This window comes from Coturnix japonica, unplaced genomic scaffold, assembly GCF_054131305.1.
Source record: "Coturnix japonica strain WE unplaced genomic scaffold, WE-NBRP24 Scf222, whole genome shotgun sequence".
Lineage (NCBI taxonomy): Eukaryota > Metazoa > Chordata > Aves > Galliformes > Phasianidae > Coturnix > Coturnix japonica.
This window is the reverse complement of record NW_028189125.1, coordinates 2,278-24,274: the sequence shown is the minus strand read 5'-3', so window position 1 is coordinate 24,274 and position 21,997 is coordinate 2,278. Positions and strand designations below refer to the sequence as shown.

At 50.9% G+C, this 21,997-nt stretch overlaps 1 protein-coding gene across 1 annotated transcript in view; it reads left to right on the top strand.

Annotated features, from left to right (window-relative positions):
- LOC146750965 (glucose-6-phosphate 1-dehydrogenase-like) overlaps positions 1-21,693 on the top strand; it is a gene marked incomplete at its 3' end in the record, with an annotated part of 33,833 nt that extends 12,140 nt beyond the window's left edge. Inside the window, exons 4-8 of the mRNA XM_085535905.1 lie at positions 4,175-4,392; positions 6,032-6,187; positions 11,632-11,757; positions 18,377-18,470; positions 21,493-21,693. Of these exons, the coding sequence (XP_085392031.1) occupies positions 4,175-4,392; positions 6,032-6,187; positions 11,632-11,757; positions 18,377-18,470; positions 21,493-21,693 (795 nt within the window). The remainder of the gene's footprint in view (positions 1-4,174; positions 4,393-6,031; positions 6,188-11,631; positions 11,758-18,376; positions 18,471-21,492) is intronic.
- Between the last annotated feature and the right edge of the window lie 304 nt (positions 21,694-21,997).

The window sequence follows — 21,997 nt, the reverse complement described above, 5'->3', positions numbered from 1 at the left end:
AACTGACCCCATAACTGACCCCATAACTGACCCCATAACCCCATAACTGACCCCATAACTGACCCCATAACCCCATAACTGACCCCATAACCCCATAACTGACCCCGTAACCCCATAACCCTATAAGTCACCCCATAACTGACCCCATAACCCCATAACCCTATAAGTCACCCCATAACTGACCCCATAAGTGACCCTGTAACCCTATAAGTCACCCCATAACTGACCCCATAAGTGACCCCATAACCCCATAAGTCACCCCATAACTGACCCCATAACTGACCCCATAACCCCATAAGTCACCCCATAACTGACCCCATAACCCCATAACTGACCCCATAACTGACCCCAATACCCCATAACTGACCCCATAAGTGACCCCATAACCCCATAACTGACCCCATAAGTGAGCCTATAACCCCATAACTGACCCCATAAGTGACCCCATAACCCCATAACTGACCCCATAACCCTATAAGTCACCCCATAAGTGACCCTGTAACCCCATAACTGACCCCATAAGTGACCCTGTAACCCCATAACTGACCCCGTAACCCCATAAGTCACCCCATAACTGACCCCATAAGTGAGCCTACAACCCCATAACTGACCCCATAACCCTATAAGTCACCCCATAAGTGACCCTGTAACCCCATAACTGACCCCGTAACCCCATAACTGACCCCATAACCCCATAACCCCATAACTGACCCCATAACCCCATAAGTCACCCCATAACTGACCCCATAACCCCATAACTGACCCCATAACCCCATAACTGACCCCATAAGTGAGCCTGTAACCCCATAAGTGACCCTGTAACCCCATAAGTGACCCCATAACCCCATAACTGACCCCATAACTGACCCCGTAACCCCATAACTGACCCCATAACTGACCCCGTAACTGACCCCATAAGTCACCCCATAACTGACCCTGTAACCCCATAACTGACCCCATAAGTCACCCCATAACTGACCCTGTAACCCCATAACTGACCCCATAAGTCACCCCATAACTGACCCCGTAACCCCATAACTGACCCCATAAGTGACCCTGTAACCCCATAACTGACCCCATAACCCCATAACTGACCCCATAAGTGAGCCTACAACCCCATAACTGACCCCATAACCGACCCCATAACCCCATAAGTCACCCCATAAGTGACCCTGTAACCCCATAACTGACCCCATAAGTGACCCCGTAACCCCATAACTGACCCCGTAACCCCATAACTGACCCCATAAGTGAGCCTACAACCCCATAAGTGACCCTGTAACCCCATAACTGACCCCATAAGTGAGCCTATAACCCCATAAGTGACCCCGTAACCCCATAACTGACCCCATAACTGACCCCATAACTGACCCCATAACTGACCCCGTAACCCCATAACTGACCCCATAAGTCACCCCATAACTGACCCCATAACCCTATAAGTCACCCCATAAGTGACCCTGTAACCCCATAACTGACCCCATAAGTGAGCCTCTAACCCCATAAGTGAGCCCACAACCCCATAACTGACCCCATAAGTGACCCTATAACCCCATAACTGACCCCATAACTGACCCTTTAACCCCATAAGTGAAACCATAGCCCCATAAGTGACCCTATAACCCCATAAGTGACCCCATAAGTGACCCCATAAATGACCCCACAACCCCATAAGTGACCCCATAACCCCATAAGCGAACCCATAACCCCACAAGTGACCTTATAGCCCCATAAGTGTCTCCATAAGTGACCCCGTAGCCCCACAACTGACCCCATAACGCCATAGGTGACCCCATACCGACCCCATATTGACCCATATTGACCCCATAACCCCATACTGACCCCATTGTAACCCCATACCGACCCCATATTGACCCCATAACCCCATACTGACCCCATTGTAACCCCATACTGACCCCATAGCCCCTAACTGGCCCCATATTGACCCTATATGACCCCATATGACCCCATACTGACCCCATACTGACCCTATAACCCATAATGACCCCATATTGGTCCCATATTGACCCCATAACCCCATATTAACCCCATATCAACCCCATACTGACCCCATATTGACCCCATACCCCCATTACTGACCCCATAACCCCATATTGGCCCCATATTGACCCCATATTGGCCCCATATTAACCCCATATTGACCCCATATTGGCCCCATATTAACCCCATAACCCCATATTGAGGCCATATTGACCCCATACCCCATATTAACCCCATATTGACCCCATTACCCCATATTGACCCCATAACCCCATATTGACCCTATATTAACCTCATATTGGCCCCATATTGACCCCATAACCCCATATTAACCCCATATTGGCCCCATATTAACCCCATAACCCCATATTGGCCCCATATTGACCCCATACTGACCCCATAACCCCATATTGGCCCCATATTAACCCCATAACCCCATATTGGCCCCATATTGACCCCATACTGACCCCATAACCCCATATTGACCCCATATTGGCCCCATATTAACCCCATAACCCCATATTGGCCCCATATTGACCCCATACTGACCCCATAACCCCATATTGACCCCATATTGGCCCCATATTAACCCCATAACCCCATATTGGCCCCATATAGGCCCCATATTGACGCCATATTAACCCCATAACCCCATATTGAGGCCATATTGACCCCATATTAACCCCATATTGGCCTCATATTGACCCCATAACCCCATATTGGCCCCATATTGGCCCCATATTAACCCCATAACCCCATATTAACCCCATATTGGCCCCATATTGACCCCATATTGGCCCCATATTAACCCCATAACCCCATATTGACCCCATATTGGCCCCATATTGACCCCATACCCCCATATTAACCCCATATCAACCCCATACTGACCCCATATTGACCCCATACCCCCATTACTGACCCCATAACCCCATATTGACCCCATAACCCCATATTGACCCCATAACCCCATATTGGCCCCATATTGACCCCATATTGGCCCCATATTAACCCCATAACCCCATATTGAGGCCATATTGACCCCATACCCCATATTAACCCCATATTGACCCCATAACCCCATATTGAGGCCATATGGCCCCATATCAACCCCATAACCCCATATTGGCCCCATATTGACCCATATTGACCCCATATGGCCCCATATCAACCCCATAGCCCCATATTGACCCCATATGACCCCATATTGGCCCCATATTGACCCCATATTGACCCCATACCCCCATATTAACCCCATATTGGCCCCATATTGACTCCATACTGACCCCATAACCTCATATTGACCCCATATGGCCCCATATTAACCCCATAACCCCATATTGAGGCCATATTGACCCCATATTAACCCCATATTGGCCCCATATTGGCCCCATATTAACCCCATAACCCCATATTGGCCCCATATTGACCCATATTGACCCCATATGGCCCCATATCAATCCCATAGCCCCATATTGACCCCATATGACCCCATATTGACCCCATACCGCCGCCATATTGACCCCATAACCCCATATTGGCCCCATATTGACCCCATATTGAGGCCATATTAACCCCATAACCCCATATTGACCCAATATTGGCCCCATATTAACCCCATAACCCCATATTGACCCCATATTGGCCCCATATTAACCCCATAACCCCATATTGGCCCCATATAGGCCCCATATTGACGCCATATTAACCCCATAACCCCATATTGACCCCATATTGAGGCCATATTAACCCCATAACCCCATATTGACCCAATATTGGCCCCATATTAACCCCATAACCCCATATTGACCCCATATTGGCCCCATATTAACCCCATAACCCCATATTGGCCCCATATAGGCCCCATATTGACGCCATATTAACCCCATAACCCCATATTGAGGCCATATTGAGGCCATATTGACCCCATATTGGCCCCATATTGACCCCATAACCCCATATTGGCCCCATATTAACCCCATAACCCCATATTGACCCCATATGGCCCCATATCAACCCCATAGCCCCATATTGACCCCATAACCCCATATTGGCCCCATATTAACCCCATATTAACCCCATATTAACCCCATATTGGCCCCATATTGACGCCATATTGCCCCCCCCACCGCCGCCATCTTGCCCCCCTTGGCGCCCCTTCCCCGTTGCCCAGGTGACCCCGTCGGACACGCCCCTTTTGGAGGACTTCCTGTCTCGTTTGAGTTTCGTTTCCGGTCAATATGGCGACCCGGAAGATTTCCGGAAGTTAGATGATCACGTGGTTGCTCTGCCGGGCGGAAGTCGAGCTCATCGGATCTTCTATCTCGCTTTACCTCCAAGTCTCTATGGCACCGTCAGCACCAACATCCGGCACCGCTGCATGGGGGGCGGGTACGGGGGGGGGGGGGCGTTATAATGGGGGTCTATGGGGGGATTGGGGCCCTATAGCCCCCTATATCACCCCATAGCCCCCCATACCCCCCTATAGCCCCCCTATAACCCCCCATATCCCCCCATATCTGCCTCATATCCCCCCTATATCCCCCTATATAAGCCCATATCCCCCCTATATCCCCCTATATAAGTCCATATCCCCCCTATATCCCCCTATATAAGCCCATATCCCCCCTATATCCCCCTATATAAGCCCATATATCCCCCTATATCCCCCTATATAAGCCCATATCCTCCCTATATCCCCCCTATAACCCCCTATATCCCCCTATATAAGCCCATATCCCCCCTATATCCCCCTATATAAGCCCATATCCCCCCTATATCCCCCCCTATATCCCTTTATACCCCCCATATCCCACTATAACCCCCCATATCCCCCCATATCTGCCCCATATCCCCCCTATATCCCCCTATATAAGTCCATATCCCCCCCTATATCCCTTTATACTCCCCATATCCCCCTATAACCACCCATAGCCCCCCCATATCTGCCCCATATCCCCCCTATATCCCCCTATATAAGCCCATATCCCCCCTATATCCCCCTATGTAAGCCCATATCCCCCTATATCCCCCTATATAAGCCCATATCCCCCTTATATCCCCCTATATAAGCCCATATCCCCCCTATATCCCCCTATATAAGCCCATATATCCCCCTATATCCCCCTATATAAGCCCATATCCCCCCTATATCCCCCTATGTAAGCCCATATTCCCCCTATATCCCCCTATATAAGCCCATATCCCCCTTATATCCCCCTATATAAGCCCATATCCCCCCTATATCCCCCTATATAAGCCCATATCCCCCTATATCCCCCTATATAAGCCCATATCCCCCCTATATCCCCCAATATCTGCCCTATATCCCCCCTATATCCCCCTATATAAGTCCATATCCCCCCCATATCCCCCCTATATCCCCCTATATGACCCTATATCCCCCCTATGTCCCCCCATATCCCCCCCCATATTGCCCTATATCCCCTATATACCCCCTACACTCCCTATATCCCCTATATATCCCCTATATCCCCCCATATACCCCCCATATACTGCCCTATAACCCCGCATATCCCCCCATATCACCCCATATTCCCTCTATAACCTTCCATATTACCCCTATATACTTCTGTGTGCCCCTATATCCCTCTTATAACCCCCTATATGACCCTATATCCCCCCTATGCTGCTCTATATCCCCCCATATCCCCCCTATATCCCTTTATATCCCCCCATATCTGCCCCATACCCCCCTATATCCCCTCATACCCCCCCTATATCCCCCCTATAACCCCCTATATCCCCCCATATCCCCCCCTATATTGCCCTATATCCCCTATATACCCCCGTATATCCCCTATACCCCCCTATATCCCCCCATATCCCCCCTATATCCCCCTATATCCCCCCATATACCCCCTATATCCCCCCATATCCCCCCCATATCCCCCCCATATCCCCCTATATACCCCCCATATCCCCCCTATATCCCCTATACATCCCCTATATACCCCCCATATCCCCCCTATACCCCCTATATACCCCCTATATCCCCTATATACCCCAGTTGGACCCGCCTCATAGTGGAGAAGCCGTTTGGTCGGGACTCGGCGTCGTCGCAGGAGCTGACGGAGCAACTGAGCGCGTTGTTCAGGGAGGAGCAGCTCTATAGGATGGACCATTACCTGGGCAAGGAGATGGTGCAGAGCCTTATGGTATTGAGGTATGGTATCCCATAATAACCCTATGGGGATATATAGGGATATATGGCCCCATAACTGACCATTACCTGGGCAAGGAGATGGTGCAGAGCCTCATGGTATTGAGGTATAACCCTATAGTGATCCTATGGGCATCCCATAATAACCCTATGGGGATATATGGGAGTATATGGGGGTATAGTGATCCTATGGGGGTATATGGGGATATATGGCCCCATAACTGACCATTACCTGGGCAAGGAGATGGTGCAGAGCCTTATGGTATTGAGGTATGGCATCCCATAATAACCTCATAATAACCCTATGGGGGTATATGGGGTTGTAGTGATCCTATGGGGAGATATGGCCCCATAACTGACCATTACCTGGGCAAGGAGATGGTGCAGAGCCTCATGGTATTGAGGTATGGCATCCCATAATAACCCTATAGGGATCCTATGGGGGTATATGGGGATATAGAGAGCCTATGGGCATCCCATAATAACCCTATGGGGGTATATGGGGATATATGGCCCCATAATAACCCATAACTGACCATTACCTGGGCAAGGAGATGGTGCAGAGCCTTATGGTATTGAGGTATGGCATCCCATAATAACCTCATAATAACCCTATGGGGGTATATGGGGTTGTAGTGATCCTATGGGGAGATATGGCCCCATAACTGACCATTACCTGGGCAAGGAGATGGTGCAGAGCCTCATGGTATTGAGGTATGGCATCCCATAATAACCCTATAGGGATCCTATGGGGGTATATGGGGATATAGAGAGCCTATGGGCATCCCATAATAACCCTATGGGGGTATATGGGGATATATGGCCCCATAATAACCCATAACTGACCATTACCTGGGCAAGGAGATGGTGCAGAGCCTTATGGTGTTACGGTATGGCATCCCATAATAACCCTATAGTGATCCTATGGGGGTATAGTGATCCTATGGGCATCCCATAATAACCCTATGGGGATATATGGGGTATATGGCCCCATAACTGACCATTACCTGGGCAAGGAGATGGTGCAGAGCCTCATGGTGTTACGGTATGGCATCCCATAATAACCCTATAGTGATCCTATGGGGGTATAGTGATCCTATGGGCATCCCATAATAACCCTATGGGGATATATGGGGTATATGGCCCCATAACTGACCATTACCTGGGCAAGGAGATGGTGCAGAGCCTCATGGTGTTAAGGTATCCCATAATAACCCTATGGGCATCCCATAATGATCCTATGGGGGTATATGGGGATATAGAGAGCCTATGGGGATATATGACCCCATAACTGACCATTACCTGGGCAAGGAGATGGTGCAGAGCCTCATGGTATTGAGGTATAACCCTATAGTGATCCTATGGGCATCCCATAATAACCCTATGGGGGTATAGAGAGCCTATGGGGGTATATGGCCCCATAATAACCCATAACTGACCATTACCTGGGCAAGGAGATGGTGCAGAGCCTTATGGTGCTCAGGTATGGCATCCCATAATGATCCTATGGGGGTATATGGGGATATATGGGGGTATAGTGATCCTATGGGGGTATATGGGGAGATATGGCCCCATAACTGACCATTACCTGGGCAAGGAGATGGTGCAGAGCCTCATGGTCTTAAGGTATCCCATAATAACCCTATAGTGATCCTATGGGCATCCCATAATAACCCTATAGTGATCCTATGGGCATCCCATAATAACCCTATAGTGATCCTATGGGCATCCCATAATAACCCTATAGTGAGCCTATGGGCATCCCATAATAACCCTATAGTGATCCTATGGGCATCCCATAATAACCCTATAGGGATCCTATGGGGGTATATAGGGATATAGAGAGCCTATGGGGGTATATGGCCCCATAACTGACCATTACCTGGGCAAGGAGATGGTGCAGAGCCTCATGGTCTTAAGGTATCCCATAATAACCCTATAGAGAGCCTATGGGGGTATAGTGATCCTATGGGGGTATATGGGGGTATATGGCCCCATAACTGACCATTACCTGGGCAAGGAGATGGTGCAGAGCCTCATGGTGCTCAGGTATGGCATCCCATAATGATCCTATGGGGGTATATGGGGATATATGGGGGTATAGTGATCCTGTGGGGGTATATGGGGATATATGGGGTTATAGTGATCCTATGGGGATATATGGGGATATATGGGGTTATAGTGATCCTGTGGGGGTATATAGGGATATATGGGGTTATAGTGATCCTATGGGGGTATATGGGGTATATGGCCCCATAATAACCCATAACTGACCATTACCTGGGCAAGGAGATGGTGCAGAGCCTCATGGTGTTAAGGTATCCCATAATAACCCTATAGGGATCCTATGGGCATCCCATAATGACCCTATGGGGATCCTATGGGCATCCCATAATGACCCTATGGGGATATATGGCCCCATAACTGACCATTACCTGAGCAAGGAGATGGTGCAGAGCCTCATGGTGCTCAGGTATCCCATAATAACCCTATAGTGATCCTATAATGATCCTATGGGGTTATAGTCATCCTATGGGCATCCCATAATAACCCTATGGGCATCCCATAATGATCCCATAATAACCCTATAGTGAGCCTATGGGGGTATATGGGGATATATGGCCCCATAACTGACCATTACCTGGGCAAGGGGATGGTGCAGAGCCTTATGGTGCTCAGGTATCCCATAATAACCCTATAGTGATCCTATGGGCATCCCATAATGATCCCATAATAACCCCATATGGGTTATGGGTCCCTATGTTCCCTATGGTGACCCCATATGGGTTATGGGTCCCTATGTTCCCTATGGTGACCCCATATGGGTTATGGGTCCCTATGTTCCCTATGGTGACCCCATATGGGTTATGGGTCCATATGTTCCCTATGGTGACCCCATATGGGTTATGGGTCCCTATGTTCCCTATGTGTGACCCCATATGGGTTATGGGTCCCTATGTTCCCTATGGTCACCCCATATGGGTTATGGGTCCCTATGTTCCCTATGGTGACCCCATATGGGTTATGGGTCCCTATGTTCCCTATGTGTGACCCCATATGGGTTATGGGTCCCTATGTTCCCTATGGTGACCCCATATGGGTTATGGGTCCCTATGTTCCCTATGGTGACCCCATATGGGTTATGGGTCCCTATGTTCCCTATGGTGACCCCATATGGGTTATGGGTCCCTATGTTCCCTATGGTGACCCCATATGGGTTATGGGTCCCTATGTTCCCTATGGTGACCCCATATGGGTTATGGGTCCCTATGTTCCCTATGGTGACCCCATATGGGTTATGGGTCCCTATGTTCCCTATGGTGACCCCATATGGGTTATGGGTCCCTATGTTCCCTATGGTGACCCCATATGGGTTATGGGTCCCTATGTTCCCTATGTGTGACCCCATATGGGTCATGGATCCATATGGTCAGTTATGGGTCACCCCACAAGTTGTGGGTCCATATGTTCCCTATGGGTCACCCCATAAGCTGTGGGTCCATATGGTCCTTATGGGTCACCCCATAACTTGTGGGTCCATATGGTCCCTTATGGGTCAGCCCCATATGAGGTCAGTTATGGGGCAGCCCCACGTGAGGTCAGTTATGGGGCAGCCCCATATGAGGTCAGTTATGGGTCAGCCCCATATGAGGTCAGTTATGGGTCAGCCCCATATGAGGTCAGTTATGGGGCAGCCCCATATGAGGTCAGTTATGGGGCAGCCCCATATGAGGTCAGTTATGGGTCAGCCTCATATGAGGTCAGTTATGGGGCAGCCCCACATGAGGTCAGTTATGGGGCAGCCCCATATGAGGTCAGTTATGGGGCAGCCCCATATGAGGTCAGTTATGGGGCAGCCCCATATGAGGTCAGTTATGGGGCAGCCCCATATGAGGTCAGTTATGGGGCAGCCCCATATGAGGTCAGTTATGGGGCAGCCCCATATGAGGTCAGTTATGGGGCAGCCCCATATGAGGTCAGTTATGGGGCAGCCCCATATGAGGTCAGTTATGGGGCAGCCCCATATGAGGTCAGTTATGGGGCAGCCCCATATGAGGTCAGTTATGGGGCAGCCCCATATGAGGTCAGTTATGGGGCAGCCCCATATGAGGTCAGTTATGGGGCAGCCCCCATATGAGGTCAGTTATGGGGCAGCCCCACATGAGGTCAGTTATGGGGCAGCCCCACATGAGGTCAGTTATGGGGCAGCCCCATATGAGGTCAGTTATGGGGCAGCCCCACATGAGGTCAGTTATGGGGCAGCCCCACATGAGGTCAGTTATGGGGCAGCCCCACATGAGGTCAGTTATGGGGCAGCCCCACATGAGGTCAGTTATGGGGCAGCCCCATATGAGGTCAGTTATGGGGCAGCCCCACATGAGGTCAGTTATGGGGCAGCCCCATATGAGGTCAGTTATGGGGCAGCCCCATATGAGGTCAGTTATGGGGCAGCCCCATATGAGGTCAGTTATGGGGCAGCCCCATATGAGGTCAGTTATGGGGCAGCCCCATATGAGGTCAGTTATGGGGCAGCCCCATAAGCCGTGTGTCCATATGGGTGACCCCATAAGCTGTAGGTCCATATGTTCCCTTATAGGTCACCCCATAAGCTGTGGGTCAATGCTATAGGTCCATATGGTCCCTTATGGGGCAGCCCCATATGAGGTCAGTTATGGGGCAGCCCCATATGAGGTCAGTTATGGGGCAGCCCCATAAGCCGTGTGTCCATATGGGTGATCCCATAAGCTGTAGGTCCATATGGTCCCTTATGGTCACCCCATAAGCTGTGGGTCAATGCTATGGTTCCATATGTTCCCTTATGGGTCAGCCCCATATGAGGTCAGTTATGGGGCAGCCCCATATGAGGTCAGTTATGGGGCAGCCCCATATGAGGTCAGTTGTGGGTCAGCCCCATATGAGGTCAGTTATGGGTCAGCCCCATATGAGGTCAGTTATGGGGCAGCCCCATATGAGGTCAGTTATGGGTCAGCCTCATATGAGGTCAGTTATGGGGCAGCCCCATATGAGGTCAGTTATGGGGCAGCCCCATATGAGGTCAGTTATGGGGCAGCCCCATATGAGGTCAGTTATGGGTCAGCCCCATATGAGGTCAGTTATGGGTCAGCCCCATATGAGGTCAGTTATGGGTCAGCCCCATATGAGGTCAGTTATGGGGCAGCCCCATATGAGGTCAGTTATGGGGCAGCCCCATATGAGGTCAGTTATGGGGCAGCCCCACATGAGCTCAGTTATGGGGCAGCCCCATATGAGGTCAGTTATGGGGCAGCCCCATATGAGCTCAGTTATGGGGCAGCCCCATATGAGGTCAGTTATGGGGCAGCCCCATATGAGCTCAGTTATGGGGCAGCCCCATATGAGGTCAGTTATGGGGCAGCCCCATATGAGCTCAGTTATGGGGCAGCCCCATAAGCCGTCTATGGGTTTAGGTTCGGGAACCGGATCTTCGGCCCCATTTGGAACCGTGACAACGTGGCCGTGGTGCTGCTCACCTTCAAGGAGCCCTTTGGGACCGAGGGCCGGGGGGGGTACTTCGATGGCTTCGGCATTATAAGGTATGGGGGTTGCTATGGGGCTATAGGGGGTTATAGGGGGTTATAGGGGGTTATAGGGGGATCTATGGGGTTATAGGGGGTTCTATGGGGTTGTTATGGGGATCTATGGGGTTGTTATGGGGATCTATGGGGATCTATGGGGTTGGGATGGGGCTATAGGGGGATCTATGGGGTTATAGGGGGATCTATGGGGTTATAGGGGGTTATAGGGGGTTGTTATGGGGTTATAGGGGGATCTATGGGGCTGTAGGGGGTTATAGGGGGATCTATGGGGTTCTATGGGGTTGGGATGGGGCTATAGGGGGTTATGGGGTTATAGGGGGATCTATGGGGTTCTATGGGGTTGGGATGGGGCTATAGGGGGTTATGGGGTTCTATGGGGTTCTATGGGGTTGGGATGGGGCTATAGGGGGATCTATGGGGTTCTATGGGGTTCTATGGGGTTGGGATGGGGTTATAGGGGGTTCTATGGGGTTGGGATGGGGTTATAGGGGCTCTATGGGGTTGGGATGGGGCTATAGGGGGATCTATGGGGTTGGGATGGGGTTATAGGGGGATCTATGGGGTTGGGATGGGGCTATAGGGGGTTATGGGGTTATAGGGGGTTATAGGGGGATCTATGGGGCTGTAGGGGGTTATAGGGGGATCTATGGGGTTCTATGGGGTTGGGATGGGGCTATAGGGGGTTATGGGGTTATAGGGGGATCTATGGGGTTCTATGGGGTTGGGATGGGGCTATAGGGGGTTATGGGGTTCTATGGGGTTCTATGGGGTTGGGATGGGGCTATAGGGGGATCTATGGGGTTCTATGGGGTTCTATGGGGTTGGGATGGGGTTATAGGGGGTTCTATGGGGTTGGGATGGGGTTATAGGGGCTCTATGGGGTTGGGATGGGGCTATAGGGGGATCTATGGGGTTGGGATGGGGTTATAGGGGGATCTATGGGGTTGGGATGGGGCTATAGGGGGTTATGGGGTTATAGGGGGTTCTATGGGGTTGGGATGGGGCTATAGGGGGATCTATGGGGTTATAGGGGGTTATAGGGGGATCTATGGGGTTATAGGGGGTTGTTATGGGGATCTATGGGGTTATAGGGGGTTATAGGGGGATCTGTGGGGTTATAGGGGGTTATAGGGGGATCTGTGGGGTTATAGGGGGTTATAGGGGGATCTGTGGGGTTAGAGGGGGTTATAGGGGGATCTATGGGGTTATAGGGGGTTATAGGGGGATCTGTGGGGTTATAGGGGGTTATAGGGGGATCTGTGGGGTTATAGGGGGATCTGTGGGGTTAGAGGGGGTTATAGGGGGATCTATGGGGTTATAGGGGGTTATAGGGGGATCTATGGGGTTATAGGGGGTTATAGGGGGATCTGTGGGGTTATAGGGGGTTATAGGGGGATCTATGGGGTTATAGAGGGATCTGTGGGGTTATAGGGGGTTATAGGGGGATCTATGGGGTTATAGAGGGATCTGTGGGGTTATAGGGGGTTATAGGGGGATCTATGGGGTTCTATGGGGTTGGGATGGGGCTATAGGGGGATCTATGGGGTTATAGGGGGTTATAGGGGGATCTATGGGGTTCTATGGGGTTGGGATGGGGCTATAGGGGGTTATGGGGTTATAGGGGGTTGTTATGGGGTTATAGGGGGTTCTATGGGGTTGTTATGGGGATCTATGGGGTTGTTATGGGGATCTATGGGGATCTATGGGGTTGGGATGGGGCTATAGGGGGATCTATGGGGTTATAGGGGGATCTATGGGGTTATAGGGGGTTATAGGGGGTTGTTATGGGGTTATAGGGGGATCTATGGGGCTGTAGGGGGTTATAGGGGGATCTATGGGGTTCTATGGGGTTGGGATGGGGCTATAGGGGGTTATGGGGTTATAGGGGGATCTATGGGGTTCTATGGGGTTGGGATGGGGCTATAGGGGGTTATGGGGTTCTATGGGGTTCTATGGGGTTGGGATGGGGCTATAGGGGGATCTATGGGGTTCTATGGGGTTCTATGGGGTTGGGATGGGGTTATAGGGGGTTCTATGGGGTTGGGATGGGGTTATAGGGGCTCTATGGGGTTGGGATGGGGCTATAGGGGGATCTATGGGGTTGGGATGGGGTTATAGGGGGATCTATGGGGTTGGGATGGGGCTATAGGGGGTTATGGGGTTATAGGGGGTTATAGGGGGATCTATGGGGTTATAGGGGGTTCTATGGGGTTATAGGGGGTTCTATGGGGTTCTATGGGGTTCTATGGGGTTGGGATGGGGCTATAGGGGGATCTATGGGGTTATAGGGGGTTCTATGGGGTTGGGATGGGGTTATAGGGGGTTGGGATGGGGCTATAGGGGGTTGTTATGGGGTTATAGGGGGTTGTTATGGGGTTATAGGGGGTTATAGGGGGTTATAGGGGGATCTATGGGGTTCTATGGGGTTGGGATGGGGCTATAGGGGGATCTATGGGGTTGGGATGGGGCTATAGGGGGATCTATGGGGTTCTATGGGGTTGGGATGGGGCTATAGGGGGTTATGGGGTTATAGGGGGTTCTATGGGGTTGGGATGGGGCTATAGGGGGATCTATGGGGTTATAGGGGGTTCTATGGGGTTATAGGGGGTTATAGGGGGATCTATGGGGTTATAGGGGGTTATAGGGGGTTCTATGGGGTTATAGGGGGTTATAGGGGGATCTATGGGGTTATAGGGGGTTATAGGGGGATCTATGGGGTTATAGGGGGTTGTTATGGGGATCTATGGGGTTATAGGGGGATCTATGGGGTTATAGGGGGTCATAGGGGGTTCTATGGGGTTGTTATGGGGATCTATGGGGTTGTTATGGGGATCTATGGGGATCTATGGGGTTGGGATGGGGCTATAGGGGGATCTATGGGGTTGTTATGGGGTTATAGGGGGATCTATGGGGTTATAGGGGGTTGTTATGGGGGTCTATGGGGTTCGTATGGGGCTATAGGGGGTTGTTATGGGGTTGGGATGGGGTTCTATGGGGTTACTATGGGGTTCTATGGGGTTCTATGGGGTTGGGATGGGGTTATAGGGGGTTATGGGGTTATATGGGGTTCTATAGGGTGTTATGGGGATCTATAGGGTTGTTATGGGGTTATAGGGAGTTGGGATGGGGCTATAGGGGGTTCTATGGGGTTGGGATGGGGTTATAGGGGGATCTATGGGGTTATAGGGGGTTCTATGGGGTTGGGATGGGGTTATAGGGGGTTGGGATGGGGCTATAGGGGGTTCTATGGGGTTGGGATGGGGCTATAGGGGGATCTATGGGGTTCTATGGGGTTCTATGGGGTTGGGATGGGGTTCTATGGGGCTCTATGGGGTTCTATGGGGTTCTATGGGGTTGTTATGGGGTTATAGGGGGTTCTATGGGGTTCTATGAGGTTCTATGGGGTTGGTATGGGGCTATAGGGGGATCTGTGGGGTTCTATGGGGTTCTATGGGGCTCTATGGGGTTGTTATGGGGTTCTATGGGGCTCTATGGGGTTGCTATAGGGATGGGATGGGGTTCTATGGGGCTCTATGGGGTTGTTATGGGACTCTACGGGGATCTATGGGGTTGTTATGGGGTTCTATGGGGTTGTTATGGGGCTCTATGGGGTTCTGTGGGGTTCTATGGTGTTGTTACGGGGTTCTATGCGGTTCTATGGGGTTCTATGGGGTTCTATGGGGCTGGGGATGGTGCTATGGGGCTCTATGGGGTTGCTATGGGGTTCTATGCGGTCCTATGCGGTTCTATGGGGCTCTATGGGGTTCTATGGGGCTGGGGATGGTGCTATGGGGTTCTATGGGGTTGCTATGGGGTTCTATGGGCTCTATGGGGTTCTATGGGGTTCTATGGGGTTCTATGGGGCTCTATGGGGTTATGGGGTTCTATGGGGTTGTTATGGGGTTCTATGGGGCTCTATGGGGTTCTATGGGGTTGTTATGGGGTTCTATGGGGTTCTATGGGGTTGTTATGGGGTTTGTATGGGGTTCTATGGGGCTCTATGGGGTTCTATGGGGTTGTTATGGGGTTGTTATGGGGTTCTATGCGGTTCTATGGGGCTCTATGGGGTTCTATGGGGCTCTATGGGGTTGTTATGGGGTTCTATGGGGCTCTATGGGGTTGCTATAGGGATGGGATGGGGTTCTATGGGGCTCTATGGGGTTGTTATGGGACTCTACGGGGATCTATGGGGTTGTTATGGGGTTCTATGGGGTTGTTATGGGGTTATAGGGGGTTGGGATGGGGTTATAGGGGGTTCTGTGGGGTTGGGATGGGGTTATAGGGGGATCTATGGGGTTATAGCGGGTTGTTATGGGGTTATAGAGGGTTGGGATGGGGTTCTATGGGGTTCTATGGGGTTGTTATGGGGTTATAGGGGGTTGTTACGGGGTTGCTATGGGGTTATAGGGGGTTCTATGGGGTTATAGGGGGTTGTTATGGGGTTGTTATGGGGTTATAGGGGGTTGTTATGGGGTTATAGGGGGTTATAGGGGGATCTATGGGGTTATAGGGGGTTCTATGGGGTTGGGATGGGGTTATAGGGGGTTGTTATGGGGTTGTTATGGGGTTATAGGGGGATCTATGGGGTTCTATGGGGTTGTTATGGGGTTATAGGGGGTTGTTATGGGGTTATAGGGGGATCTATGGGGTTCTATGGGGTTGTTATGGGGTTCTATGGGGTTGTTATGGGGTTATAGGGGGTTCTATGGGGTTGTTATGGGATTCTATGGGGTTCTATGGGGCTGTTATGGGGATCTATGGGGTTCTATGGGGTTGTTATGGGGTTGTTATGGGGTTCTATGCGGTTCTATGGGGCTCTATGGGGTTGTTATGGGGTTCTATGGGGCTGGGGATGGTGCTATGGGGTTCTATGGGGTTGTACTGGGGTTCTATGGGGTTCTATGGGGTTGTTATGGGGTTATAGGGGGTTGTTATGGGGTGCTATGAGGTTCTATGGGGTTTCTATGGGGTTCTATGGGGTTCTATGGGGTTGTTATGGGGTTTGTATGGGGTTCTATGGGGTTTCTATGGGGTTCTATGGGGTTGTTATGGGGTTATAGGGGGTTCTATGGGGTTGTTATGGGGATCTATGGGGTTGTTATGGGGTTATAGGGGGTTATAGGGGGATCTATGGGGTTATAGGGGGATCTATGGGGTTCTATGGGGTTCTATGGGGTTGGGATGGGGCTATAGGGGGATCTATGGGGTTCTATGGGGTTCTATGGGGTTGGGATGGGGCTATAGGGGGATCTATGGGGTTCTATGGGGTTCTATGGGGTTGGGATGGGGCTATAGGGGGATCTATGGGGTTATAGGGGGTTATAGGGGGTTATAGGGGGATCTATGGGGTTGGGATGGGGCTATAGGGGGTTATGGGGTTATATGGGGTTCTATGGGGTTGGGATGGGGCTATAGGGGGTTATGGGGTTATAGGGGGTTATAGGGGGATCTATGGGGTTATAGGGGGATCTATGGGGTTCTATGGGGTTCTATGGGGTTGTGATGGGGCTATAGGGGGATCTATGGGGTTCTATGGGGTTATAGGGGGATCTATGGGGTTATAGGGGGTTCTATGGGGTTGGGATGGGGTTATAGGGGGATCTATGGGGATCTATGGGGTTCTATGGGGTTGTTATGGGGTTCTATGCGGTTCTATGGGGCTCTATGGGGCTCTATGGGGTTCTATGGGGCTAGGGATGGTGCTATGGGGTTCTATGGGGTTGCTATGGGGTTCTATGGGCTCTATGGGGCTCTATGGGGTTCTATGGGGTTGTTATGGGGTTCTATGGGGTTCTATGGGGTTCTATGCGGTTCTATGGGGCTCTATGGGGCTCTATGGGGTTCTATGGGGCTGGGGATGGTGCTATGGGGTTCTATGGGGCTCTATGGGGTTCTATGGGGCTGGGGATGGTGCTATGGGGTTCTATGGGGTTGCTATGGGGTTCTATGGGCTCTATGGGGCTCTATGGGGTTCTATGGGGTTGCTATGGGGCTGGGGTTACTATGGTGCTGCTGTTGCCATGGTGACCCTGTTGCCATGGCGACAGTTGCCATGGTGACACTGTGGCCATAGTGATGCTGTCTCCATGTTACTGTTCCTGTGGTGCTGCTGTTGCCATGGTGACACGGTTGCCATGTTGACCCTGTTGCCATGGTGACACGGTTGCCATGTTGACCCTGTTGCCATGGTGACACGGTTGCCATGTTGACCCTGTTGCCATGGTGACACGGTTGCCATGTTGACCCTGTTGCCATGGTGACACGGTTGCCATGTTGACCCTGTTGCCATGGTGACACGGTTGCCATGTCAATCCCGTTGCCATGGTGACACAGTTGCCATGTTGACCCTGTTGCCATGGTGACACGGTTGCCATGTTGACCCTGTTGCCATGGTGACACGGTTGCCATGTCGATCCCGTTGCCATGGCGACAGTTGCCATGGCGACAGTTGCCATGGTGACACCGTGGCCATAGTGATGCTGCCTCCATGACACCGTCACTATGCTGACCCTGTTGCCATGGTGCTGTGGTTGCCATGGTGACGGTTGCCATGGTGACACGGTTGCCATGTCGATCCCGTTGCCATGGTGACGGTTGCCATGGTGACTGTTGCCAGGGACGTGATGCAGAACCACCTGCTGCAGCTGCTGTGTCTGGTGGCCATGGAGAAACCGGCGTCAACAAACCCCGACGACGTCAGGGATGAGAAGGTGGGAGATTAGATGGGATATATATGGGATTATATAGGATATAATGGGGTTATATAGGGTTATATGGGGTTATATAGGATATAATGGGGTTATATGGGGTTATATGGGGTTATATGGGGATATATGGGGTTATATGGGGGGATATGGGGGTATATAGGGGATATATGGGGTGATATGGGATGTAATGGGGTTACATGGGGGGATATGGGGTTATATAGGGGATATATGGGGTTATATGGGGATATATGGGGTTATATAGGATATAATGGGGATATATGGGATATATGGGGTTATATAGGGTTATATAGGGGATATATGGGATATAATGGGGTTATATGGGGGGATATGGGGTTATATGGGGTTATATGGGGTTATATGGGGTATATGGGGTTATATAGGGGATATATGGGGTTGTATGGGATATAATGGGGTTATATGGGGTTATATGGGGATATATGGGGATATATGGGGTTATATGGGGTTATATGGGGGTTATATGGGGTTATATGGGGGGATATGCGGTTATATAGGGGATATATGGGATGTAATGGGGTTATATGGGGTTATATGGGGTTATATGGGGTTATATAGGGGATATATAGGGTTATATAGGGGATATATGGGGTTATATGGGGGGATATGGGGTTTATATGGGGGGTTATGGGGTTATATGGGGTTATATAGGGGATATATGGGATGTAATGGGGTTATATAGGGGATATATGGGGTTATATGGGGTTATATGGGGTTATATGGGGTTATATGGGGTTATATGGGGGGATATGGGGATATATGGGGTTATATGGGGTTATATAGGGGATATATGGGGTTATATGGGGTTATATGGGGTTATATGGGGTTATATGGGGTTATATGGGGGGATATGGGGGATATATGGGGTTATATGGGGGGATATGGGGTTATATGGGGGGATATGGGGTTATATAGGGGATATATGGGATATAATGGGGTTATATGGGATGTAATGGGGTTATATAGGATGTAATGGGGTTATATGGGGGGATATGGGGTTATATGGGGTTATATGGGATGTAATGGGGTTATATGGGGTTATATGGGGGTATATGGGGTTATATGGGGGGATATGGGGGGATATGGGGGGATAATGGGGTTATATAGGATGTAATGGGGTTATATGGGGTTATATGGGGTTATATGGGATGTAATGGGGTTATATGGGCTTATATGGGGTTATATGGGGTTATATAGGAGATATATGGGGTTATATGGGGTTATATAGGGGATATATGGGGTTATATGGGGGGATAGGGGGTTATATGGGGTTATATGGGGTTATATGGGGGATATATGGGGTTATATGGGGGGGATATGGGGTTATATGGGGTTGTATAGGGGATATATGGGATATATGGGGTTATATGGGGGATATATGGGGTTATATGGGATTATATGGGGTTATATGGGGTTATATGGGGGATATATGGGGATATATGGGGTTATATAGGGGATATATGGGGTTATATGGGGGGATATGGGGTTATATGGGGTTGTATAGGGGATATATGGGATATAATGGGGTTATATGGGGTTATATGGGGTTATATGGGGTTATATAGGGGATATATGGGGTTATATGGGGTTATATGGGGTTATATGGGGTTATATGGGGTTATATGGGGTTATATGGGATTATATGGGATATATGGGGTTATATGGGGTTATATGGGGGGATATGGGGTTATATGGGATTATATAGGGTTATATAGGGTGTAATGGGGTTATATGGGGTTATATGGGGGGGATATGGGGATATATGGGGGAATATGGGGGGGTATGGGGTTATATAGGGGATATATGGGGTTATATAGGGGTATATGGGGTTATATGGGGGGATATGGGGGAGATATATGGGGTTATATGGGGTTATATGGGGGATATATGGGATATAATGGGGTTATATAGGGGATATATGGGGTTATATGGGGTTATATGGGGTCTAATGGTGTTATATGGGGGATATATAGGGGGATATGGAGTATAATGGGGTTATATGGGGAGATGTGGGGTTTATGGGATATATGGGGGATATATGGGGTTATATGGGGTATATGGGGTTATATGGGGGGATATGGGGTTTATATGAGGGGATATGGGGGTTATATGGGGGGGCTATGGGGTTATATGGCATCGGCCATATTGCTCACCCGGCGGCCATATTGCTCACCCGGCGGCCATATTGGACCATGGCAGCGGCCATATTTGCTCATGGCGGCGGCCATATTGCTCACCCAGCGGCCATATTGGCTCATGGCGGCGGCCATATTGCTCACCTGGCGGCCATATTGGCTCATGGCGGCGGCCATATTAGACCATGGCAGCCATATTGCTCACCCGGCAGCCATATTGGCTCATGGTGGCCATATTGGCTCATGGCGGCCATATTGCTCACCCGGTGGCCATATTGGCCCATGGTGGCGGCCATATTGGCCCATGGTGGCGGCCTTATTGCTCACCCGGCAGCCATATTGGCTCATGGCGGCCATATTGCTCACCCGGCGGCCGTATTGGCCCATGGCGGCGGCCATATTGCTCACCCGGCAGCCATATTGGCCCATGGTGGCGGCCATATTGCTCACCCAGCGGCCATATTAGACCATGGCGGCCATATTGCTCACCTGGCGGCCATATTGCTCACCCGGCGGCCATATTGGCCCATGGTGGCGGCCATATTGCTCACCCGGCAGCCATGTTGGCCCTTGGCAGCCATATTGTTCACCTTGTGGCCATATTAGACCATGGTGGCCATATTGGCCCATGGTGGCGGCCATATTAGACCATGGCAGCCATATTGCTCACCTGGTGGCCATATTGGCCCATGGCAGCGGCCATATTGGCCCATGGTGGCGGCCATATTGCTCACCCGGCAGCCATATTGGCTCATGGCGGCCATATTGGCCCATGGTGGCGGCCATATTGCTCACCTGGCGGCCATCTTGCTCACCCGGCGGCCATATTGCCCCCCACCCCATTGTTTCTATAGGTGAAGGTGCTGAAGTGCATCAGCCCGGTGTCGCTGCAGGACGTTGTGCTGGGTCAGTACGTGGGGAACCCGAACGGCCCCAAAGAGGCGACTAAAGGCTACAGGGATGATCCCACGGTACCAGCAGGATCCACAACACCAACGTTCGCCACCGCCGTGCTCAGGGTGGCCAATGAGAGATGGGATGGTGAGAGACAGGGGGTAATGGGGGGCATAATGGGAGGCTATGGGGGTATAATGGGGGGCTATGGGGGATAATGGGGGGATATGGAGGTATAATGGGGGGCTATGGGGGGTAATGGGGGGCTATGGGGGTATAATGGGGGTATAATGGGGGGCTATGGGGGATAATGGGGGGGAATGGGGGGTAATGGGATGCAATGAGCCATCAGCGCCAGAAGGGGGCAGCACTGAGCTATGGGGGGTAATGGGGGGGATATGGGGGGATATGGGGGTATAATGGGGGGCTATGGGGGGTAATGGGGGGCAATGGTATAATGGGGGG